This window comes from Poecilia reticulata, linkage group LG18 (assembly GCF_000633615.1).
Source record: "Poecilia reticulata strain Guanapo linkage group LG18, Guppy_female_1.0+MT, whole genome shotgun sequence".
NCBI lineage: Eukaryota > Metazoa > Chordata > Actinopteri > Cyprinodontiformes > Poeciliidae > Poecilia > Poecilia reticulata.
In genome coordinates, this window is record NC_024348.1 from 10,878,681 (window position 1) to 10,904,831 (window position 26,151).

General features: G+C 38.3%; 1 protein-coding gene and 1 long non-coding RNA gene across 2 annotated transcripts in view; one reads left to right on the plus strand and one right to left on the minus strand.

The window, feature by feature from the left end:
* The window catches only part of LOC108167224 (uncharacterized), a 65,546-nt gene that overhangs the window by 29,582 nt on the left and 9,813 nt on the right, over positions 1-26,151 (plus strand). The window contains exon 2 of the long non-coding RNA XR_001777593.1: positions 15,811-15,893. This is a non-coding gene — a long non-coding RNA (uncharacterized LOC108167224). The remainder of the gene's footprint in view (positions 1-15,810; positions 15,894-26,151) is intronic.
* On the minus strand, positions 1,109-5,435 carry LOC103480444 (homeobox protein HMX1). Its single transcript, XM_008435392.2, has 3 exons — positions 4,335-5,435; positions 2,081-2,275; positions 1,109-1,782 (listed from the first exon to the last, which is right to left on the minus strand). The coding sequence occupies exons 1-3, from the start codon at positions 4,528-4,530 to the stop codon at positions 1,358-1,360; spliced, it is 816 nt and encodes a 271-aa protein (XP_008433614.1). The 5' UTR covers positions 4,531-5,435; the 3' UTR covers positions 1,109-1,357.

Sequence of the window (26,151 nt, forward strand, 5' to 3'; positions counted from 1 at the left end):
AAATGTGCTTTTGTAACTGATTGATAGTGATTACATAGTAAGCATTTTAAGCGATGAAGAAATTTGGGAGATTATGTTGGAAGGTTTGTATGACTTAAACTGGCCTCCCAATGCGCTATGAAAAATGATTTCCCAGTTAATTTATTTTTGCTTTAATTATGAAAGCCAAACAAACTCCACTGATGATTGTATTTAATAAGGAAACAGTAGCTGTCCCTAGAAAGGTAATAAAATATCTTTTACTGTGTTTTAGTCAACCTTTTTCACAGAATTGTTAGTAATAAGCCACAATTGTTGTTTTTTAAGCACAAACGACGTGTTTATGATCATGCAATCTCAAATAGGTTCAAGTTGTAACTTTGACTAGTCCTGACTTGGACTAGGTCACTACAAAACTTTTACTTTTTCTTTTTCCTTAGACAGTCAGAGGTGAGATTGATAGTTGCTTTTTGAGATATTTTAGCCTAAGTTAAATATTCAATCAAGCGTATGTGGCTGGTAAAATAGAAATCGGCTTCTAAAACCGTTGATCGTCATAGTTGATTTATGATTTAAAGTGGAAAAAAAAATGTTTTCCCAGGTTGATCTGAGTAAGTTTTGACCCTTTTAATAAATGAAACCATCATTGAAAAAGACCATAATGTATTTTCATCAGGTTATATAAAAAAACATCATGATCTGAAGTGTGAATAGTAATAGTAAAAGAAACTACATTACAGTATTCACCAGCCATCTTAGATAATTGTCAGAGTGCTGCACATCTACAACATAAATCTTTTTCCTAAAATACTTCTATCGTATTAAGATCTTAAGACTGTGAAAGCCATAGTAATACAGTGAATTTATCATAATCTTGAAGAAGCCAGTTTGAGATTAAGTTTGAGGGGGGGGGGGGGCATAATCCTGCTGGGAGTTGCCATTAGAAGATGTCTGTGGTAATACTGACATAAAAGCAAAATAATCCCTGTTCACCAAGGATTATTCCAGTTAAATATATATTTATTTTATAGTTCAGATGGTTCAAAGATTCCAGATTCCTTACAAAAATGGAGAATATCGATATTCAGTAGCTCTATAAATTTACTTTAGTCCTGTATATCTGCTGACACGGTTCTCAACGCTGAGTAAGCCTTAACGGGACACAAAAATATCCAACAGAAAACTCAGTTGAGGTGTAAATGACAGAATTGTTATTTGTACCACTGGTGCCGTCCCATGACGGAATGCTGCCCTGGGCTGAGAACCAGGCTCCCTTCGCCTTTTTCCAAGAGAAATAGTTAAAAAATAAAAATCAGAGCATCTAAATTAGTGTGTTAGAATTGCTAATAGCGTCTCTTTACGTCCAAAGCTCCTTACATCATACCAGTCCTGTCATCGGTGGTGACATAAACATCAATTGGTGGGTGAGGTGTCCGGTCAGTGGGCAGGTGGGATCCGAGACCCCAATAACTGGCGGCGACACCTGAGACAGGCCGCCCAGAGTCAGAGGCGTGCCAATGTTCTCTCGGTACACCACGGGGACTCTGACGACCCTGTGGGCGGCGTAAGGTACGACGGCTCCACCGCTCTCTATGTCGGCGGTGATCTGGCGTTTCCACTTGTTCCTGCGGTTTTGAAACCAGATCTTGACCTGAGTCTCCGTGAGCTGCAGCGAGGCGGCCAGCCCGGCTCGCTCGGTGCTGCTCAGGTAGCGCTTCAGGTCGAAGGTGGACTCCAGCTGGAAGACCTGGGTACGGCTGAAGACGGTGCGCGTCTTCTTCTTCCGCAGCATTTTGACCTCACCTGTGAGCAGAAAGAGATTTTGTTTGTTTTGTCATAGTTGGGGTTTTTTGTTGTGAGAACCAGTATATCAGCCTGTAATGTATCATAGCCTTTTGGACCCGGAGACTTTATGCACCAAGTTCAATCAGACTTTTAAAGGATACGTCAGCAATTTTGAAAAAGCTGAACAAAATTGCCAAAAAGAAGACAATTTTTCAGTGTTTGAAGCATCAGAAAATCATTTTCGTAAGTTATGACGAATTCAATTCCTTCTCAAAAAAAGGAGAGAGAGATTGTTCACATTGTGGTCATAACTGACCTGTATCACAGTTATCCTCCCCGAGGATGCAGGAAGACTGCACAGTTTCTTCCTCTTGGTCGTTTGTTAAACTATCGTCTCTCTTCTCCTCTGACTCGTCGCTCTCCTCCGCTGAGTCTGGTAAAACTTGGCAATCCCCTCGTCTCCGTCTTGCATGGACCCCCCATTTATCTGTGACGCTGGACCCATAAAGATCTGTGGAGAAAAACCAGAGAAAAGAAAAAGTCATTACCTCAAAACAACATTTGCACCTGAGAAAAACACCGGCCTAATATTAGAGCAGACACACGATAAAATAAAAAATCTGGTAGCTTTATCTATTAAAATAATCTACATCTGGTTCAAAAATGTAATGTCCCATGATGGTCAGATTCTTAAAACTTGTCTATTTTTATTTTTGATAACAGATCCTACCTGAACATGATTATAATTTAACTCAAATCTTTTTGGTCTCATTACAAATTGTCATACGATTTGCGGTTGATAAAAAAAATTTCTCTTTGGAGCAAATTCTGAAGTTTGTATCCCCCTTTAGCAACGTAGCAAATGGTAAAGTTGAACTAGATCCAAAAGCTAAGCTACGTAGCTACTTAACCCTCAGGCAGTTGTCATTTTGTACAAGTAAAACTAATAAAAACTGAACCATTTTTCTTGAGTGAGTAAAGTTCAGAAATGTAAAAATAGCCAAGAGTGCTTAAAAAGTAGAAATTAAACTAATTTATTTAGGAGCCTTTTAGCCTTAGTGTTTGTACATTAAGCTATTTGTCCTGAGAAACAATCAAACATTGTTTAAGTTTTATTTTCTCCTTGCCAACTGGCCTAAATGGAAGCGACTAATTGGAGAGTTGGGTTGTTGATTCGTGGAGAAGCTTTCAGAAAAGGGTTATCCAGGTCATGTGTCGCAAACTAAGCTCTAAACATTATAAAGGTGAGGTGATGGGTAATTTCATTATCTTATTATAACACAAATGTTGTCTAAACTGGACAATTTTCACTGTTGCCATCGCCCCGGATACAATTATCCATGATTGTCTCTAATGAAAACAATCAGCTCTTCTATCTAGGACACTTAACCTTTATTACACTGATTAAGACAAATAAAAAAGTGATGTAAAAAAAAACAACTGGAATTTTAAAATATTACTTGTTAATTCAAACATTTTAAAGACATCTATATTCATTTTGGTTGTTCTGCATTAAAAAGAGACCAAAATCATGAATATTATGTGATGACGGCATTAAAATAGAGAGAAATAGTAATAAGCTATCTATTATCCATCCGTTATCTAAAACACTTGTACTTGCCGGGTCGTGAGGGGGGCTTGTGTCTGACTCCAGCAGCCATTGGGCAAGAGGCGGGGTACAGTAATAAACCTTTTGAATTTATTATGGGAAAGTGGCATGTGTACCATTTTTGTAGCAAAAATTTCCCATGCAAACGCACTAACTAAATCATCTTAAACTCGGGGTTAAGAAGGTTAGCTTGCAAGTGACATTAGCATTAGCGCTATCAATAAACTAGCTTAATACAATCCCACCTTTTAGAAGGTTTCTCAGTCACAACACATTTTTCTGAGTTGATATATTCACTCATTATCAAATTTGGAATACTTTATTTACTTTAGAGGGAAAATTAGGTATTTTCAATTTAACCCCGTTCAACTGTAAATCAAACATTGAAAATAAAAATAAAATACAAAAGAAAATGACACAGAAGAATAGAAACCGTGTGACGGGAGAAGTGGAGGCACCTGCTACTCTTGTCAATCTTTCTATTAACATTAATTTAACGGCACAGATGCTTTATTTATGAGGTGCAATATTTACGTTGACAAAACTTCTTAAATGCCCACTCACTCCAGGCCACGCCTCCCTCTGTTTAGCCACATTGTTATAAAACTGCTGAAATTCTGTTTTCTCATCTGGTCTTGGTGTGCCAGCTCCTAGATTTTAGCCGAGGCACCTCATCTGGTCACCCCTCTGAAAACCTTCTGGAGGCGTCTCTGCTGTTCTCTGGACACAGCACACAATGAACGACAATAGCTATAGCTGACTGAACCGACATCTTCTGCTAAAAAATAACAAACTAAACGGTGGAGGTAAGGCGTGTTACCAACATAAAAGTAGCTGATTTATTCTTACTGGCTACTACAAAATTGTAATTTTAATGGACAGAATTTAATATCCTCCAAAAGTCATTTTTATAGTGCAGCTTTTTCGAGCCAGCAAAGAAAGGCGCAAGATGGGAACTCACCTGCGGTTTTCTGAAGCGGCCGTCCCGTTTCCAGCACCCTGCTGACCACCGGGAAGGGCGCAGCCCCCCAAACTTTGAACCCGGAGGTCTCCACTCTCTCTCCGGCCGAGGAATCCGCGCCGGATGTCCGCAGCAGATTCTCGATGTAAAAAGACGGAGCACCGAGTTGGGATCTCGGCGCCTTATCGTCTAACATTTCGACTTTTGCGCTTATGGATCCAGCTGGTTTTTGCACCTTAAAAAAATAAAAATAAAAATCCCGCGGATGAGAATATTATAAAATCCTTCCTGGGAGAGGCGTCAGTTCTTTCTGCTCCACGTAAATCATCGCGACGCACTACAAGAGGTCCCGTCCAGGCGCAAAACTCGCGTTGGGGTTGATCTGAGGACAGAAAGGCAGAGGTATTACTCCAAGAGAGAGAGAGGAAGAGAGAGAGAGAGCGAAAAGCTCCACAGCGTTGTTTCCTCGTAGCTTATCTCGCAGGCTGTGTGATAGTCCGCCGTCAGGGACAGCAGAGAAACTGGATTTAGGTCAATTAGGAGGAAAGGCACGCAGAGAGACGGTGATGTCCTCAGGGCTGGAGATGGAGAGAGCGACCCGAGGAATGGCACAGTACCGCCTATTGGTCGCATCTGTGCATGCACGCCTTCATTTTATAGTCTTTCTAAAAGTGATTTTTAGGAACAAGGGAAGCTTGTTTTTGTTCCAGTGGTAATTTTTCCACTTCTCCTTTGTTGTCTCCCCCCCCCTCAGAAAACGTAATTGCACACAACAGGTGAAGACGGCAGGAAAAATGTCAAAGCAGCCGAGGGCCCAGAAAACCTTTTTATTGATCAGTCCTGGAGACTGTTTCGATATTTGGTTGACAATAAAGCTGCTAAAGCGAAAACATCTATTTTAAAATTTAACATATTTTATGTTAAACTTCCGCTTTGAGTGTTGTATGTATCTTTCTTCGGACAGGAAAAACAACAAAACGTCACATATGTGACGTGTTTGTTTGTTGCTTCAACATACAGAAATATGATATGAAACGTATTGTGAAGGTCACACACAGTTATTTTGATGCATTTTTGTGTCAATTATGATGTTTTTTTATATTTATTTACAACTAACGAAATTCAAGATGAGACATTTGACTCCTAAAAATATTTTTTCTTTACTATAAATGTTTGCTTGATGAAATGTTTTCCTGGTACCAACTTCAAAGTTTTTGTTTTTGTTTTTTTCCCCAAAAGTCACTTTTAATCTGACAAACAAGCCTATTGAAATATGATAGATAGATAAATATTGTATTCACTTTTGTACTTATTCTAACCAGTGTGTGATTGTATTTTTTCTTTTTCATTTTCTCTTTCTTTTTGTCTTATGATCTTTCTTTTTTCCTTCCTTCTTTCTTAATTAAGTCGTCTTGACAGCTCTGTTTGTGTTCCGTATTTTTTACAGTGTGTGTGTGCGTGTGTGTGCGTGTGTGTGTGTGTGTGTGTGTGAGAAGAATCAAAATAATAGAAACAATAATCATGACAATGAGAAAAAAATATATTACTAATGCTCAAATTTAACCCCCCAAATTGTTAAGTATAAGAAATAGGCATATATTATTGCACAGGTCGTTAACTTAAATAATCCTAATCATAATAATCATAAATTTTGTCATTAAGTAAAGGGATATGAAGACATTCTTTTATACAATGTCACAGTGAAAATTTATAGCCCAAAGTTATTTCCAGCTTGCTTGTTTGTTTATTTTTGTCACGTGGTTTTTGTGACTGAGCTCTGCCTCCGACAGACTTAATGAACCAATCGGTGATGAGTTTCAAAGCCCAACAATAACTTAACCTTCCAGGTCAGAACATTTTCCCCGTCCTGCTCTGACAAAACTGACACAGAAGTATTTGGCCACGGTTAGCGGATCACTCCCAGAGACTCCAGACCGTTGATTGTTCATGGGGAAATTATCTGGAGTTTGAGCCTTAAAGCCCGTAGACGGACCGACTGCGAGCGTTCCTGAAGGTGGGGAATGTTTAGTCATCTCAGGAGCTGTGAAAAGTGGAGTGAAATGCCACCGTGTGCGTGGAGTTGTAATCGGATTTTAACATTTTGAAAAGCTTTACTTTCATCTGTGGGCAGCAGAGTTTAAAAAAAAGAGAAACGAGAAATGCTCAGAAGCTCAGAACATTCCAGGTTGCACGGTTTTGCTGTGTTGATCGACTGCTTGCTCACTTTTCATAGAAAACCAACACACAACCCGTTACTCATGGTGGATATTGGTGAAATAAACAGAATGAGCAAAATAAATAAAAATCTTATCGGCGAGAAAGAGACCAACAGTTTGTTTTCTACCCAAAATGTTCCTGTAGTTCTCTGCTGCACTCCGGAAGTTACTTTGTGAAATCCTCTTTGCAGTAATCGCATATGAATCTAATAGCCTGGTTGTTTGTAGTTTAACACCTCCACTGAGCTGGAGGAAATTTGTGTGCACAGAATGGTTTACATTCGGTGTCTGATACGTTTCTAATTTCCTGCAGAGCACAGAAAAGCTGAGGGAAATATTTACAAGTAATGACCTGGAGATCTTTCAGGCCAAACTCGCAAACTCACTCTTGAGAAGTTGTGTTTTTTCTAAATGGGTATAGCTTCATCATCCAGGGTCAATGTTTTCTTTGTATTTTGCCTCTACCCTAAATAAATAACCATAACTTGGACATTTAACTTAAAAAAGAAACATTACGTTCCTCCCTCTGTATTTTTGTGTTAAATGTTAGACGCTAACATTTAACACTCTTCTCCAGCAGACACCAGCAGAAGGTTTTGGGTTGAAACTGACTGACATTTCAAAATGTTTGAGCCTTTTGGATTGAAGGTTCAAAGTTCAAGGCTTCCACGCCTTAAAACCCTGCATGGTATCTCTGAAAACTCTGGCTTTGGCTAGGTTTTTTTTTTTTTCCAAGTTTATTTCATACAGCACATTTAGCAGCAAGGCAGTTCAAAGAGCTTTAAACCATAAAAACAAAATACAGTTAAAAAAAATAAATAAATCACTGAAATATCCAACTAAAGGATGAAACTGAGCAAATGGTGTGTCTCAGTTTTAATTCATTGTTAATCTGCTGACATTCAGTGAACGCTGGAGTTTAATAAGTTGGTTCAGCAACGTAAAGTTGTAATACATGTGATCAGACCAATTTATTAGAGATATTTCCTTCTAATAGATGAATTGTACACAATGCATGCCACATTGAAGGTGGAAAAGGTTTGAAATTACTATTTTTCCCCTCTAAAATTATAAAAATACAGCATTTAACAATGGTGTGTAGATAAATTTATTTTTATTTTTTTTAAAAAGCAGCAGGTGAAGGTTGTTCAAACTGCAGCCAGAAAGAGTTCATGATAAATAATAATAAAAAAACAAACAATAAGTGATATGTCAATGCATAATATTCACATGGTAATGTTTAAAACAGCAATTTAAAAAAAAATAATCCAAGCAACACAGGTGGAGCAATCTATTTGCCCTTTGCTCATTCAGCACCTCCTAAACAAGCAAAAAAAATATTGAACAGAAACAACATTTCAATCTGCATAAAAGAGCTGGAAAAAAAACTACATGTTGATCACTTTGTAATGACTGCACACATAAATAAATTACAACAACTACAATTACCATCTATGAAATCAGTATGAGATATCTTTTTCTCTAAAGAAAAAGAGACTTGAAGAATGAGCATTTTGTGTGTAGTCTTTTTTTTTTTATTAATTTTTTTTTTTTCACAGTTTTGTACAAAAGAACAAGTTAATAAATGATAAAAACATTGACCACAGTTAATGTTGCTGGTGATTTGTGTCTCTCTCATCCTCGGTTAAACCACATATTTTGTTTCTGGAAATCTAGAAATGATCATATTATGTCATCATTTGTGCCTTTTTAATGGACTTCTATGCCGATACTAGCTGTTGAGGTCAACGCCACGTCCCAGAATGACAAGAGTGTACGAGGTCAGCGAGGTCCAGACGTCTTAACAGAGTCACTCGACCAGAAGGGTCCTTTTTATGCCACATGGAGCACAGAGTGGACTCATAATGACAGATCTGTCTGGTTTATCAGCCTCTCTTTCTGGAGCTTCCACTCTCTTTGCTTGATATTTCTTCTTAAAAAAAAAAAAAAAGCAGAATTTTCCTCCTCTCAGATTTGCTTGTAGATACAGACCTTCTGGTTTTTGCTGTTGCTTAACAGAAAACCCGAGTCTAAGGTGCGTTTTAAACCTGCTCAGAAAGACTGAGAAAACGCTGCAGACCACAGCCACTGAGACCGACACATACTTGTTCTGCCTAATCCCCATTAGCTCTCACCTCACTGCACCATGAGGCTTATTCACGCTGAGAGCTGCTTGTTTTACTGCAAAAACATCAGAAGAACTTCTACAAGACCGATGTTGCCTGTCCTGTTTGTGATTTGCCAAATTTGAACCCTTTTACGACATAAAGATACAATAGATTTGTCTAAACAAACTATTAATGCCTGTTTGTTTAACCCCTGGACTCCAAATTAACCCCGTTAGAACCGTGCTGTCAGTTCGGCACAAAGGAGGGGAAATGCCTGCTGTTTTGAGCTCACATTGTGCTTGAAGCCGTTTGTATCGACTAGAATCGTGCTTCTATGCGATTCCCATGTCCGTCTGTAGAAAACACAACTCCATGTACGGTGGAAGTGATCAGGAGTCACGTGGGAATAGTCAGGAGTGGAGTGTGCGTGCACAGGAAGCAGGTTTCATCCCCGTGGGTTGGTAATAAAGGAGCACTTCTGACGGAGAACAACAACAATAAGAAGGTTTGCGGACCATCAGATCAATGAGAAAACATCGGCTTCCCTGACGTCTGCAGCTGGGCCAGAAAAAGAGGGTCAGAAGGTCAAGAATACGGAAAGACCTCTTGATGAAAAACTCGCATCTGAAGCATTTTAAGTCCCCAAAATAGAGCTCCCATTCCCGATTTTTGCATCCACTATTTCCCTCGGTGGACTCTGTCTTAGCAGATGAACTTTATTAAATCCCGCTACAACAGAGAGCAACAGCGGGGACACGGAGCTGAAGACCCCTCTGATCGAGAAATCGCGTGAGAACCGAGCCTAGAACACTCAAGGAGCTGCTCCGGTCTCTCCCCCCCCCCCCCGGCCACGAGGTCAAAGCACTTCTGTCATATTAGCTTACACACACAGCGTCCATATTTCTCAATAAATCATGGACCCTGAAGAATCACTGCGAGCTGCAGGACTCTTCTTTTAGTCACTATGCTGAGATGAACGTCGTCGTGGGGGAAGTTTGAAGGAAGGACATTTAGTGACGTTTTATCTATGTAGTGTTTTGTGAGTGTTTGCTCCTGCTTTTAAATTGAAAGAAAAATGTGGCGGGTCGAAACAAAGAGGCACAGAACAAAATGGAAACTTTCTCTTTAAAGATGCAGTCAGAAAAAAAAGACATTCAAAGTCAATTTTAGATAAATAAAAAAGTAAATATATAAATAAAACTAAGGCTAGATTATTTAAAACCTCATATTGGAGTGAAGAAAATAGTCTTTGAGAGCAACATACAAAAAAAACTGGTAAAAAAAAAAAACTGAACAAAAACAACAATAAAATCAAACAAAAATAATCCAGTGAAACTTTTCAGTGGAAAGTCTTTAAAATTGCGGACTAAACTAAAATTCAAATCAGTTCATTTCCAAGAAAGGAATTGTTCACCCTAATAATAGTAATAATAATACTAACAATGATAATAATAATAATAATAATAGTCTCCATGGTAAAATACAAAAACAACACGACTTTAAATAAATAGCATCAATTATAAAATGCAATAGTTGAATAATAATAATAATTAATAGTTTCTAGTCTTTGATCGCGGGCTGCTGGTTTCTGACAACCTCCTGATTAAACATACATGAAAGATGAAAGAGTCCATAAAGCTCAGCTGCCCTCAGGACACATTTCTCCAGGAAACTCGTCCTGTTTTCCTCCTTCTTGTCACGCAAGACCCCGCTGCTGCCGCTGCCCTGCTGGGAATCCAACCCACAACCTCCAACCCGGTCACACCGAGACGTTATTTTATTTTATTTTTTTCTTACAATATTCGATGAATTTATCTGCAACATCACATTTTTGTTCATGATAAGCTGGAAACGGCTCAAAGAGCGCGGAGAGAAAATGCTAAAGTGTTTTATTATAATTTTTTCTGATTAAGAAAATGTAAGATTAGCGGTAATTTTCTTTTCTAAATATTTCATTGAATTTGACATAGTTGGACATGTATCACTTTGCTCAAATCGCAAAAGTTACTCAACAACATGTTTCTGTCTGTTTTTGCGAACTTTGCTGCGGGATTTTTTTTAAAGATAAAAAAAACCGCAGATTTTTTTTTTTTTAGATAAAAAATTAGGCTGAAAGCAAAATCTTGATCGATGACGGGTAAAAAAAAAATAAACAAAAAAACAAGAAGGAAAGAGAAAGAAAGCGAGAAAGAGCGAGAGAAAATGAGAATTAGATTTAAAAAAAGAAAAGAAAAGAAAACTCGAGATCTAACTTGATGGACAAAATAACCTGCAGATTAATCCGATGTACAAAAAAATAAACACAAACTTGCTAAACTTTAAAAGAAAAAATTAAGCGCTATGTGAGATGTGGGAATTTAAAATAAAACAGCAGCAAAAACAAATAATAAAAAAAAAAGTGAAGGGCCATTTAACCTAAAAACTCATATCTGCTACCAAACAGCGAAGCCAGGCTAAAAGGAAATTATGACGCCTCCCCAACTACCTTTTACGTTCTTGGTCTTTAAGAAGCGTTTCATTTTTTAAGTAAGAAATTAAATGTAGGCTGCATAAAAGTTGCGCAAATTTCTTCGAAAATAGATACTTTAAGAGTAAAAAAGTCGTAGAATCAACTACGAGTCGTAGATGTAATTTCTAAAGTTTGAGCTCAACATATATCGCTGTAATAAAGTCAATAATCACAGAGGATGATGATGATCATTAATAATAATAATAATAAATTTTATTATTATTATTATTATTATTATTATTATTATTATTATTATTTATTATTATTTGTAGTAAAAATGGCGATGAAAGGCGTTACTTTTCGATGTGACCGAGACGTTTTTTTTCTTCTTCTCAGCATCTTTGTCAGAACAGGTCAGAGGTCAAACAGAAACCCACACAAGTTTTGTTGAAGTGCTACAAGTGCGTCGTGCTCTTCCTGTTTTACAGTCGCGGTTCATGATGCCGTTTCCAAAACTCTAAATAAATATGCTGTTTACTTTTGTTTTGTTGGACAAAACGCCATCTGTGGGTGTAAAAAGAAAAGAAAAAAAACAACTTAGGTTTGCATCAATATGGTTCTGGAAATCCTTTCAACATTAGTGTTAATTTATATCAGCTGTGAACGTCACACGAGTTCATGACTGAAAGGTGTGAACGTAAAGAAACACAAAGTCAAAAGTCAATTTGACAGAATATCTTTAATCAAAAACTTGATATTGACTTCTCCAATTACAGTTATAAGAGATTACATGTGCAGATTTGACCAGCTGAGGGCAGCAAAGAGCACATTTTTAAACGGAAGATGTAATTTAAGTTCAAGTTTCATATTTTCGTTTGGAAGAAAGACTGATTCATACAACATAACGCAATTTTTTCATGACTTTATTTTGTGGTTTCTGGGGAAAGAGGCATACATTTAACGTCAGGTTGCATTAAAACATATGATTATGTAAATTATTTTTACAGCTTGCTTTGGCATATAAAGTTACCGTTGATGGCGCCAATGGCGCTGGGTATGATAAACAGATGAAAATGTAACAACTCATTGCAACCACTAGATGGCAGTGTTACACTCTCTTTGGGTTGACTCAACCACAGTTTGTTCCGAGTTCAAAAGAGAAACTATCAGGAGCACAAAGTAACGTTCAGAACCGGGATGTAGAGAAACCACAGTGCTGCTAGGAAGTCATTGGGAGTATATTATTAATGCTATTGTTCAATATTATTAAGTCTGTGTCTTACTATGGAAGTAAAATATACTACAGTGTTACCTGGTGAATAAATCACAGAGGAATAATGTGTTAGACTTTACAGGTTCGCATCATCACCTTGTTTTACGTACAGTATATTTAACTCTGTTATTTATTCCTGCCCCAGATCAGTTTTACACCCTCAGGAAAATCCAACAGCCAATAACTGGGAAACTCGCTGATACATCATTTATTAGAAACACAGTAAAACAAAAACCGTATGAGCTGTCGAAGGCTTTCCATTTTGTCTGTAAAAAAAGTAAAAAATAAAAAGCAGTTTTCAAATACACAACCAAAACTAAATCATTGTGGTGTTTTCATCAAAGCAAAATTATCTCTAAGAATTTTAGATGTTTGATATTCTACCAATAAAGGGAAAACCTCCTGGTCAGGGGTCAGTGTCAGCCTGGAGGAGTTCAAGTGCCTTGGTGGCTTATTTACAATGTCAGGATGGAGCAGAAGATGAATAAACTGTGACCTTCTTTGCAGTAATGCTGACGTTGCTCTGGTCTATGGTCACGAGATAAAGACCGCGATAGGAAGAAAGAGACACAGCGCCTGAAATGAGCTTCCTTCACTGGGTGGCTGAACTCAGACTTGTAGAAAAGGTTTTATAGGGCAAATGATGCTTATCCTGTGTGAGCTGAGCACCACTCTCATCCACAATAATAACACCTCTCAAGAAACTCCAGTAAACTTTACAGAGTAGGTAACAAAGGCTGAAGGCGTTGCTGAAGGAAGAGTTCAGTATTATTGCATTTAGGGGCTCAGATGGGAGACGTGGGGTGTCGCCCTTAAGGTTTGAACTGAAAGCTGTAGAGGTTGCAGCGAGGGACATAAAGTAGACCTTTTTCTGAAGATTGTAATATTCACAACCATTTTTGTTGGCTAAAGTTGAGTAAGTGAGATGATAATTATGGTTTAAATTCACTGACAGTGGCGGAAGCTGAGTGGAGGATTTGGTACTGAGACACAACTGTGTATCATCAGCATAGAAAGAAATGTCTCGAAGCAGAGACCTTGGCAGTGTACGATCTGACCAGATGGTAAACAGAAGATGGCCAAGAACCAAACCTTGAGGGACACTAGTCTAGGGGTAAAATGGGAGTCGTCCATGGTGACAAACTGTGGTTGGTTGGAGAGGTGGTGAAACCAGCAGCCTGGGGTTTTCTGAACACCTGCAAGTTCCAGGTTTTCCCCCGGAATGACTCTGTATCCCTTTTGTTTCAGTCCTTGACTTTTTCCTCCTACAATCTGATCTTAGAAAAGTTGAAGACAATTAGTGGGTTTTTGACAACAGAAACTAAAATACCGATGGTTGCAGCTCGTGGCAAAAACTATTTGCCATCGTGTCGAGACGTAGATCTATTCTCTCAAGAATCTTTTAACTTTATGAAAGTCCGTGGCCTTAGTTCAGTGCTGTCCGGCAGCACGGTGGTAGGATCAAATGTACAGCCAGCAGAGAAAGCCCCGAGCTGTCACTGAAGACAAACAGGGCAGTCTGGAGGCTGAGTATCTGCATCTAAACTCAGAGGAATTAAAAGGGTGCCCAGCTTGCAAATGAAGACAAAAACAAGTCAGTGGCAATCATGCACGGTTGGCTGGAGATGTGAAGAGTTCACGTCTGGGGCTCAGGCTGCATTCAGAAGCGCTGCTTGATGTGCAGCTTAATTCATTACAAAAGAGATGGAGCTCTTTAGCATGCGGCATGTTTTCCCTCTTCAAAGCCTATCTAATGAGAGAGGTCCTTCAGATGGGCTGCATCAGCTGTCACTAAGTTCTTGTGGGAAAGGAGAAAGAAATAAAATATGCTTTTCCCTTGCAAGAGAAAAAACTCTTTCATAGCAATTTGCGAGTGAGCTTCCAGATCAAGATGTTTAAAATCAGAGTCCGCGTGGCGTTTGGGTGAGGCTTGTTCGTTTTCACTGCCTCCAGCTGTTGTTTTCCTCGTTGAGAAAAATCATTTCCTTATACATGGAAAAAAAAAACTTATTTACCCAGACACAGATGGCTTAAAAGACGGTTCAGTTTTGCAGATTTAAGGACAGTTATTACATTACTGAACATGACTGAGCTGATGCATTCAAAAACAGTCCAATTTCACAAGGAATTATCACATATATTATCATTTTCTTCTACTTAGCTTGTCTTTTAAATTGTTCTTCAGAGAACTAAATACATCCAAACTCAAAACAATTTACGTTTTCATACCACTATAAATACATTCGGGCTGTAGGAGTTTGAAGTGGTGTACTTGGTACACTTATTTTTGTGTTGTCCTTAAATAAAATTGTAGTACAGTAAAAAAAAAAAAAAATCCAGCTGCTGACGACGTTAGAGTAGCATTTGCAGCAAGGCTACACCTAACCATTTCATGTTTACACAAAAAGTAATACTCCTTTTATTATCTTGGTCATACTGGCAATAAAAGACACCCAAACTATGGGTTACAGCTCTGCTTCTTTAAGTTAACACACTCAGGAACCAGATGTAGCCATTTGTTACCAGTACTTTAAAATAAAGTTACTCGAGTAGAAGTGCAGTAAAAATATCTAAAGGTTACTAAAGTAAATGTAGAGACACCAACCTCTGGGAGAATCACACCATCTGTTGTTACTGACATATAATGTAAGCCCTCTTGTTTTTCTCTTGCTGTACTCGGTGTCAATTATCCCTCTCTCTCTAAACACACACAAACACACAGAGTTAGGTTTTTGATTTTCAGCTCTGCCACTTCGTTTGTTTGCTCTCCTTCCATTTGGTCTACAAAAACTCATCTTGATTTAGAGGATGTATCCAGTCTTTGAGTAATTTGAGTAGTCCCACTGTCAAACAGCTTTCACGATGCACGATGCTCTAAAAATGTTTTTTTTTATTTGAAACAGAAATTTTAAAAAAGTACCAGAAGAAAATCAAGAAAAATCTAGAAAAATACATAAACACACCTCTCCTCTCCACTCCTTAGTAGAATATATTACTTTTGAAAACATTGCAGATCTGTTTGCCTCTGGTTTGCTCTGCTGGATCATTTGATGCCAAAGATGCTGCATTTGCTTTTTCTTCAGAGAGTAAAATCTGCAAACCTTTACCGACTCCACAGCAGTGCACTTTGAAACAGCTGTCATGGCACCCAGGTTTAATTCAATCAGCACATCCAACCAAGACCTTGATTTGCTCTTATCTGTGCTATTGAATTATTTAGCACTCCTCCTGCCCTCACAAAAACTCTGTTGGCTTTAAATAATGGATGTGGTAATGAAATACATGTAGTTTCCTATAGGATGATGGTTTTTAGAGACCTAAATTCTGAGTTATGTTGAAGATCGCTCATTTAAAACTGTATCATTCGTGTTTTAGACAAACCAAAGGTTATTTTGTAATCTTGGGCATTTTGTGTGTGTGTTTTTTTTAGGGTGAAACTCCACTTATCCTCCTCGTTTGACCTTTGCAGTGAGGAGAGAAGATTTGCAGAGGCAACAGTCACAACTTAGACAGGTACAGATATAACAGCAGCTCTCCAGAGACAGCAGAAGAAATGTGAAATCCCAGACAAAAGGCATGTTTTGCTCAGAATGTTGTTTCATCTAATAGAGGTGAACCATACCCACATCAGAGGCGCACTTTGATTTGAAGATCGAAGAAAATGTAAGGGGAGTAGATTCTCTGAGGACCACTGAGTTAAATCACTTTTTTTTTTTTCAATGTTAACGTTTTTTCTTTCTTTCAAGCAGTTTTTCTTATACATTTGATAAATGTATTCATGAAAGAGGGCTGGCTGTCTCCAGCAGCTGGTTAGTGACAGAGGTACATCAGTGTTCAGCGACACTCAAAATACCCAAGATGCTCCACTCAAAGCCGGAATTTACAACAATTTTCACAGTGGCTTGCCTGTGGCCTAACAGATGTATGTAACATATCTGAATGTAATTGACTTGCAGAAATATGTACTTAGTAAATATTAGATGGGCAGTTTAACACTGGTGCTTTGATTATGTCTTGTGGCAGCCATTTTGGAGGGAATTTCTGGTGACACATCTAAACCTTTCCATCTTGGAAAGGCTAATGTTCCTAAATGAAGATCATAAATGTTAACTTTTCACTACAAATGCTACACTACACTGGTGCATTGTTGTGCTAAGTCACAATGCTAGTTATTATTTGCAACACAAACTGCTAGCAACGAGTTAAATGCTTTTAAGCTTTTTTAAAAACATATCCGTAAAGAAATTTGATTTTAAAGAGCAAATAAATCGCAGCTGCTGCTTTGTGTCATGGCTGGCACATTGGAGTGGAGGTAAGAAATGATGAAAACGAGAAACTCCGGCTTACTTCAAAGTCTGCAAATCTCATCAGGAGTTCAAATAAATGGTTTATTACTGCAATTGTCCTTCTTAGCAGCCATGTTGGATTTTGAAGTGAGTGCTAAAGAGAAAGCACCAATTTTCCTCGTGCTTCTATTGATGTTTTAACCTTGAAACTCAGAAATGTTCAACTTTGAGGCATGAACGGACTGCACTCTTTGTTCTCGTCTCTTTTCCCCACGGACCAATGTTTTTGTTCATAATCTGAATACCAAGTTGTTTTTTTTGTTTTTTTAACTTCAAGTACCTCCGTATGAGTTCAAAGTCCTTAAAATACATGAATGTAATTCACACATAACTACTTATCTACAACACAATCATATTTTTAAACCCCAAGATGATTGCTAACCCATTTAAACAGCAATTTAAATGTAAAAACCTGATCCCATCAGTATCACTTCCTGCATTTGCTGGAGAAACTGGGATATCCTGTAGAGGAAGAGGAAACCCCACGATGAAAAGTGCATGACGACATAAAATCATAATTTTCTGTCTAGTTATATAGCTATAAAACATACATTTACACATTAATTAGCTACTGAATACATTACTGAGCTGAGCTCTGAGTATCCTTGTAGGAATTTGAGGTTTGTAAGCTTCCCTTGGTTTTGTTGGCTATGATTAAAGGATTCATTTGTCTCGCCTGCGCTGTCTGCAAAGTTTCAGCCTGCCAAGTAATTAGGAAGCAGTGGAATACCAACCGCCGGATGGCCTCGGGGGTTTTCACTTTTGCTTTCATGCAGCCACTAACAACAGGGCCAATTCCTTCCATATGCACTCCCAGCCTGCAGGGTGTTGTAGCGAGAGCTTCCTTTACGGGGGTCTCTGTTCAAATTGCATTTGATGTGTAATTATAGTATTCTTTAAGGCTTGTTTAAAGACGGAGAAAATTGGACATATCATTACGTCTGAATATAATTTCCCCTCTTTGCTTAAAAAGCCAGAGGGAATCTAAATCAGCAGCAGCTTTTATTCGGTCTGATTTATCAAATCCTCGCAGCGCGTTCATCACAAACATATCGGGACAAGTTCGTTTTCTTCCAAATGCTTCTTGGCTAGTGCCTCCTTTCTGTCAGGTGGATTCAAAAGGCATAAACATCAGGCCTCAGACATCAAAAGGCTCCTGCCATGATCGCAGATGTCACGAATCGAGAAACGCGGGATCCATTCAGGGACGCGAACAGGTGGAGCCCACAGTGTGAACTTGGCAAGCTTGCAGGAGGAAGTTAAAATCTAGGAGGATGCAGCAGAAACTCTAGAGGCGATCACAAATATTCATCCAACTGATTTTGAATACCTTTAAGAGTTTTATTTTTTCTGCAGCAGCTACAGACGATTGAGTGAAAGGGCTTCTTTATTGCAACGGGAAAGTAAAAGCATCCATGTAAACGGGAACATAATCCGGAATATGCAACCTCAAGCAGCCGTAACCAGGTGCACGTCGTGACGTTTCCGAAAGCTTTAGCAAGAGTCGGAATCAGCAGGTAGATTTTTTCCCCCCATAAAAATAAGAATATTGCACTACTGTGATGGGACAAGTCTCCACTGTTGGAAAGAAGAAAAAAATGCTGAAGGTCATTTAAAGCTTCCTGCAGAACATTTAGACAAAACAGTGAGATGGTTGGACATTGAAAACATAATGTACTTCTTCGGTTGTATTGGCACGCTCCATGTTTGGAAGGGGGAATGAAAATGCATCCAAAACACCAGTAAAGCTGTTTTCACTGCATGATGAACCCGTAGACATCATGATGAAAGGAGAAATGAACCGGGACACTATCGATAAGAATCAGAAGATGAAACACGGACGAATATTTCTGTAAGATAATGATCCCCAACACACAGCCGAGCCAGTCAATCACCCGACTTGAATGCGACTGGAGATCTGGAGTGTGGATAAAGCCGATGGTGCACAGAAGAGGCCCAGATAACTTCAACTCTGAAGACAGTTTGTGAGGAAGATCTCATTTGTACAGAAATCTGAGTAGAGATTGAAAAAGGTGTTTGGCGACCTACGAACCCGACTCATTTACACCAGTCCTGTCAGGAGGAATGAGCCAAAATACCAGCAAGCTCGCATGAGAAAACACAAAACATTTCACCTATTTTTTTTTATATATGTAAAAAAATTTTAACAAATGTAGCCAAATCAAAAGAATCATCTCTCGTCATGCTGCCAAGTAGCAAATAGAAAAATTTAGATAATCATTGCTGGCCTGAAGTCGGTAATTTCATATCAAATTATGTTAAGAAAATGTTATGTTTGTATTTTACAGTGTATGTAAATATGCAGGAGGTAACAGCTTTAAGAACTGGACAGAAAACTTTTTTATTTTTATTTAATGAGCTCTTTTGCACTGCCCTCTAGTGGCTAAAAACACAGTTACAAACGTCTGAAAATGTGGAGTAAATGAATTGATTTTATAATCCACATTTTCATTGGAAACTGGTGGCACACAACCGTCGGCAGCCTGGGAATAAGCTCTTGTGGCGGACCGACGGCTGTGTTTGGACCTAATGATGCGTCGGGCTCAGGGGACACGCTTTAAAGTAGAGCATGTTTTCAGATGAGAAAAACCCCACAGAGGCTTTTTTTCCCCCTTTTTTTAATTTATGGGAATTTCGTGTTGCAGCTGGAGCAGGCATGTGCAGGAGGGGTTTAAGGGGGGGAGGGGGGGGTTGGGGGTGCTTGAGCACCTGCCCCTTTTGCTCCTTGCCCCCAAGTGCCCTTTTGGTCAATTTTTTTTTTTTGGTATTATTTTCTAAGCCCTCTTCTGACACATAACATGTACTAAAATTTATTTATTTATTTATTTTTGTACAACATAATAAGCCCACCGGTCACCTTGTTACCTTTGACCTTTTACCCGTGACAAATGACGCAGTTGCCTCTCGCACAGTGAGATAAGGCGGCTAATTGGAGCTCAACGTAGCGAGCGTACTAGATTAAAGAACAGTTTTTGGTGAATTAAAACGTTTTTGGTGAATAAAGTGGAATAGACTTGCTGCTTGTCAGATGACAGAAAACGTTGAAGTATCGTTTCTGCTTCAGCTCGGAGTCGCGGTTTAAGCAGAGAGGTAATGAAATACAACAGACACTGACRGGCCTCTGCGTCTGCCTTTCTCTGAAGAACTACTGAGCGGGAGGAGACAGCCAGGTGAGGAGAAACTGTTCTTATCTATCGATTCAGTATTTTTATCATACAGACATTAGGCTGTTGTTGGTGTGCTATTAGCTAGCTGATAGCTAACGACTTTGCTAGCAAAGTAAGATAACTGAAAAGCTTCTACCCTGTATTGTTAATGATATCAGTCATTCTTCAGTATCGCTTATGCAATAAGGGCACATCGCCCGTCCAAAACCGATCATCTCCATAATGGATATATGTCAGATCTTCTAATTTCCTTTGCTACATAATGTATCTTGAAGGAGAATAACACTTAAATAAAAGTCCAACAAGGATATTCATTTAGAATTAAAAAGAACTCACCCTGAATTACCATGATAGATATAATGAATGTAATAAAAGTGTGATTAATGAAAGGGAAAAAACTCAACCCAGACTTTAAGTAAGTTTAGGGTCTGGTTACCACAGTATGAAGTTAAAAATGTTTCCCAATTATTCAATGAAAAAAATAAAATTTGCCCCAGTTAAGTAAAATCAAATTGTAATCAAAACTTTTGGAATTGTAATGATTTCTTTTTTTAAAACTAAGTTTTGTTTAAAAAACTTTTTTTTAAAAATTAAATAACTCATTTTTGTCTTGTGAACTTAGTTATTTGCCAAGCAAACTTTTATTTGGACACATCAAATCTTTTGTTGTGATTTTGGGCCCTGCTCAAGACCTCATGTGAGAATCACAAGCAAAACTTTGAGTCACAAACAAAAACTCAGAAGAGCAAGAAAAGATTTATGACAAGTGCAAAGAAGTTTGTTTTGCAAATAATCTTTTCACTTCATGAGACAAAAATGTGTGATTTTAATGTTAAAACAGGTTTTTTAAGCAAAACTCAGTAGGTTTTTCTCATGGTCACATGCATTAACAATTACATTTTTGCTTTTGTTTGTTTTTTTTCTGCAGTTCCACCTTAAAGTTTGATGCAGCTCTGCTTTCCTGAATGGACCATCTTCATCTCCACTGCAGCAAACAGGCAGCTCTGTTTTATAGATTACAGTCCACTAAAAGGTTGCATTGTACCCTTGTTTATATTTTTAATAGTGTAATTCTGATCCAGCTCTGATTTACATATCTTGCTAAATTGCGGGTTTGAATATTGCAAAACTTTCCTATAACAAAATAGACCTGCAGAAAGAAATGACATAGCTGTATAGGCATAGCTGTATGCTCTTTGAAGAGATTTTCCTTAGCTTTGATTGTATATTTCACAATTTTGTAATTTATCATTGTTTATTAAACTCTGAAAGCTGAGAGGCTGTTAATATTCTGTCCTAGAATGTGGTTAGATGTGTCCTTTTTTTTTATTGAGCACCTGCCCCTTTAGTGGTCTCTGCACGGCCCGGAGCTGGAGTGAAAGTCCAATTCCCTCAACAACAAATCTAGTTAAAAAGTTTGAAGCATAGAGCAGATTTTTAATAACACCAACCGGACGTCCATAGTTGTTCGTCATTTCACAGCAAGACTCTGTTTTTACCACACGAAGCAGAAACGCTAAACGAAAACAAATGTAATCTATTTTTCTTAATTATTAGGTGTAATTACATCTAAATTTGCAACATTGCCCCTGGGTTAAAATCTAAGCCATAATTAGAATTTTTACACTGGATAAAAAAATGACATAGAAAAGCAGCTGTAGTTACACTGGAGCAGCTACATGTCTGGAAGAAAAGGTTCCTCTGGCTGATCAGATTCTTTGTTCGGCTTTATGGCTTCCCTGAGGCTGCTTTACTCTCCGTGCACAAACAAAACAATAAAAGTGACTAAAGGGGTGTTTAAGGATCTGCGTGTTCCTCTGTCGCTCATTAAAATCTGTGGCCTGTCAATGAAAACAAGGCAAAAGTACATGATGGTTCTGAGAATGTTGCTGAAGTGTTTTCCAAAAAGACATGAAGGTTGAATAAAAAGCCAGCTGTAAGAATGTGACCCATTTTCTTCTTCTTCAGTTCTAATAATCATTTTAAACTTCTGACTGCTGTTACATAATCGTACTTTTTGCCACCTTCCAAAATTTGAACGTAGAGGAAAACTTACAAATATTTACATCCGTCGTCCCCTTCACATTTAGAGGACAAATGTAAGAGGCCGTTTTATTACAGAAGCGAACGTCCAATTTTAGCTTCTGTAGGAAAATAATTGAGTAAATCTGGACATAAGTTTTCTCTCTTTTATTCAACAACATATAAACAGAATATCTATCTTCCTTTGATGTTTCCTGTAACGTTACTACAGGGTATGCTGTGTACTGAACCCTTTTAATTATTCATGTGTTTAGATCTTTCCACTAGATTTGTTTGAAGACCCTCTGGCTTATTGTGCGTGGTTCGATGATTATGTCTCTATGATGAAGAAATTACAGTATAGCCCCGTTCACAGAATGCTCTGGGCTTTTCTTCACATCTCAATGTTTTGAATAATCAGGCAAATTTTAATATTCGACTAAGACAACCTATATAAACACCAACAAGAAAAAAACAACCGACCTAGGAGGGAAGAATGGATGGTGCATGTGCGTCATGTGGCATACTTTTTTTTTTTAAAATGCTTTATTTCTTTCAAATTGGACGTTTTTTTTTAACCATTACTGGCCTGTTGGAAGTTGCCTCACGTCATCTCAAGTAGATTTAAGTCTTTACTTTGACTGGACCAGTACAAAACACTGGTTTTCTTTGAAGAAATTCACGGGTGAACTTGCGAGTGTCTTTGAACGGGAATCCTGACAGCAGAATGTTGAGAGCAAAAGTCAGCAGATACAACATGTTGTTTCCATCTTGGAGCAGCAAACAGCCTCAGACCATCAAACAACCGCAACCAGGTTTGACTGTGGGTTTAATACTCTTTTTGTGAAATGTGATAATTTTACACCAGATATAAAGGGACCCACTTACCTTTTAAAAAGTTCCACTTTTGCCTCATAAGTCCACAGAAAAAAATTTCCCTCGAGGTCTTGAGTTGGGTTTGCATGTTGTTCTTGGTCAGCAGAGGTTTTGGCTGTGAACTTTGCCAAGTCTCTCCTAGTTGATTCCTGAATCTTAATGTAAGCAGCTGAAGTCTGTGGTGCTTTAGATGTTCCGGCTTCTTGTAAACTCCTGGACGACCCAATATGTCCATGAGGTAACCTTGCTACCCCAGACATTTCTGAGAAGGTTTGCCATCATTCCATATTTTCTCTATTTGTGGATTATGGCTCTTACTGTGGTTCACTGTCGTCTCAAAACCACTTCAATGGCTTTTTAACACTAACTGATATCAGTGGCTTTGTTTCTTAGCTGCTATTACATTTATTTAGGTCAAAATACGTTACGTTTATGATCTTTCAGCCTAATTCATCTTGTAAGTGATTGCTTGATTCTTCACGTCAGGCAGGTAAAACTAAACCAAAATAGAGCGAAGGAATTATAATTTTTTTTTGTTAATAAATGACACCTGAATTTAGAAAGCGCTTTTTGTATTTACTCAAGTTCTCTTTGTCGAGCATTAAAACTAGATTAATGAACTGAAACATGAGAAAAAGGCAAAACGGGGAAAAAATTGTGAATTCTTTCTCAGACACTGTATAATTAAGGGAGTAACACAAACTCACTTCAGGTTTCAGATGACAAAAACACCTTATTTGATATCAGTTTGATTGATTGTGAGCTAACCTTTTTGCTCAAATTACAGCTGTTGCAGGAGTTGTTATAAAAAATAAAAAAAATGAAACGCTAATTTCAGCTGTAAAGAAAATCAGACAACTTCATTTGGCTTCCAGCTGAGTCAGTCTTATCATTTCCAATCCGTTTGACACGACAGCAAACAATGGCTTCCAGTTCAGGCTGCAAATTGCTAAAAAAAAATAAAATAAAATCTGCTCCGACAGAGTATTAGGAGCCACAGAGCTCGTAAAGCCTTCAGCATATTACGTCACTAACAACTTCCATGTCAAATCCTGTGTTCATGTGTGGCTGGAGCAGCGTAGCGTGTGACGGAGGTACTGAACGTAGGCTAGTACCTCTGTCACATCTCCAATCCATCCTGAACAGGTTGTCAGTTCGTCATATTTATCTGAGGCAGACTCCTATCATTTGTTGTGTTTTTTAAACCAAAATGTAGTTTGTATTTTTATTTATTTGTGTGAAGGGCTAACCCTCTGCCTGACGGTGGTCCTGCTGTGGCGGCCTTATAACTGCCTGCTCATATTTTTCCCTCTTGGGTTCTGAAGCTCCACAGAAAATTGAAGCCAGTCATGTGTGGCAGCATCATATCCACAAGACTCCGAGGATTTCCGCCTTTCACCAAAATTTACTTCCTTTAGTAATGAGAAGGAGAACCTAAATTGCTTCTTCAGACGCATCTTGAATAGCTGCATATATATAATATACCAATAAAACATGCTTTCTATAAAAGCCAGATGCCAACTCCCTCACATGGTGCCCTGTGCACTTTGTGAAAAAAAAAGCCCTGACATCTTCAATGTTTATTATAGTAGAAAATCTCATCTGGAAACTCTAGAATAATCCCACTTTTAATTTAAGTACATTTATTTTCAAGCACTTATGCTAAATGATTATTCGCACCAAATCAAAACTTGCACAATTATTGGCTTACAGGTTCCTGTTTCAAGAATACATACCGTATTTTCTGGACTATAGAGCGCACCTAACTATAAGCTGCACCCACAAAGTTTTTAAAAAAAACAAAAAAACTGGAAACGTACATGTATAAGCCGCACCGGGCTTTAGCTGGTGGTATTGCCACCAGCTCTCGGTTTTCCACAAGGGCGTCTGAACCAAGGATTCGTTCACGCCAAGCTTACGTGCAGCGGCTATCGATCTGTACTTCAACGTAAAAGCTACATCATATGAGTTTGAAGACATTTCTCCGTCGTACCTGCTGCTAGCATGTGCTTGTTCTAAGTGAAAATCAGCACTTTCTTCTTTGATTTCAAATTTTGACTTCCTGCTAGAGAGCCCTCTGGTGGTTGAAGAAAAATCAGCAGATAAGCTGCACCGGACTATAATTTGCATGGTTCAAAACTTGGGGGGGAAAGTAGCTGCATATAGTCTGAAAAATACGGTATTTATCTCTTTACCCGCACAGTGAGGAAGAAGGTCAGAGGTCCAGAGTTTATTGTCACACAGTCAAGGGCAGCAAAGTGTGGCATCTCCAGGTCACTAAATCTTCATAGAAACCTTCATGTCTACCTTTCGAAATGTTTGTTTGGGTGGAAAACAAGGAGAAAAAAGCTGCTTTTTTACATACAATTAAAACATAACTGAGTGCAGTTTGATAAAAATTAACAAGAGGTTTGTCTTTAGCTCTGAGCTATACCTAGATGTCAGGTTATTCTTTACAGCCACAAACATCATAGGAGGACGTGATGTAAATCAATGACATACAAGTGGGTTACTACCTTAGTCATGGCGTTAGTAAAGTAAAGTGGAGGATCTCTTAAGCTGTGGACCTTTTTCTCTTCTAAATGCCAGGCAAACCTACATAGCATCCAATAATAATTGGGTAATAATCCAAAACCAACAGCTGTATCAACACATTACAGGTTCACCACCAGCTATGACGTTTCTTGAAAACAAACTCTTTATTTTACTCAGATTACATTTCAGATCTGCCTGAGACAGAAAGCCACAGTTCTAAAAGCTCAAACTCATAGACACGTCAGGTATGAAACGTCTCGAAGGAAAAACGGCTCACTTTGTTTGTGTACCTGTACCTGAAGCAAATACATCTGAAATCTAGCCCTCCATCCAGAACGTACTCGCTATTACAATAGATGTTGTTCTCAGCTGTTTGAAGTTGTAAGATTTGCGAACAGGCATGGCTTCCACTCAATACTCGTGAATTTTTACTTGGTTACAAAGTAACTTCGAGATATATTTTTGGAGTTAATGTTTTCCAAAACAGGGATCCCAAGCGGGTTTCTTTATCATTTCTTCCCATCTGGTAAATTTACTCGCTAGAACAACCTAACTTTCCTTACTTTTTTTCATTTGGATGTTGAGCCAAAATGGAAAAGAAAAACTCTGGAGTCCTAATCCAAAATTTTACAGCACACCCCTTTAAACCGTTAGCATTTTGGAGAATCCAGTTGATAGTTCGAATCTGAGATCCATGTTCATAAAGTGGACAAACGGTGTTCTTACTGAGAGGGTATTTTAAATCATCTCTGTTAGCCTTGCAAATAATTTTTTCTTCTTTTTTGTTTCTTCAGGTGTTCAAGA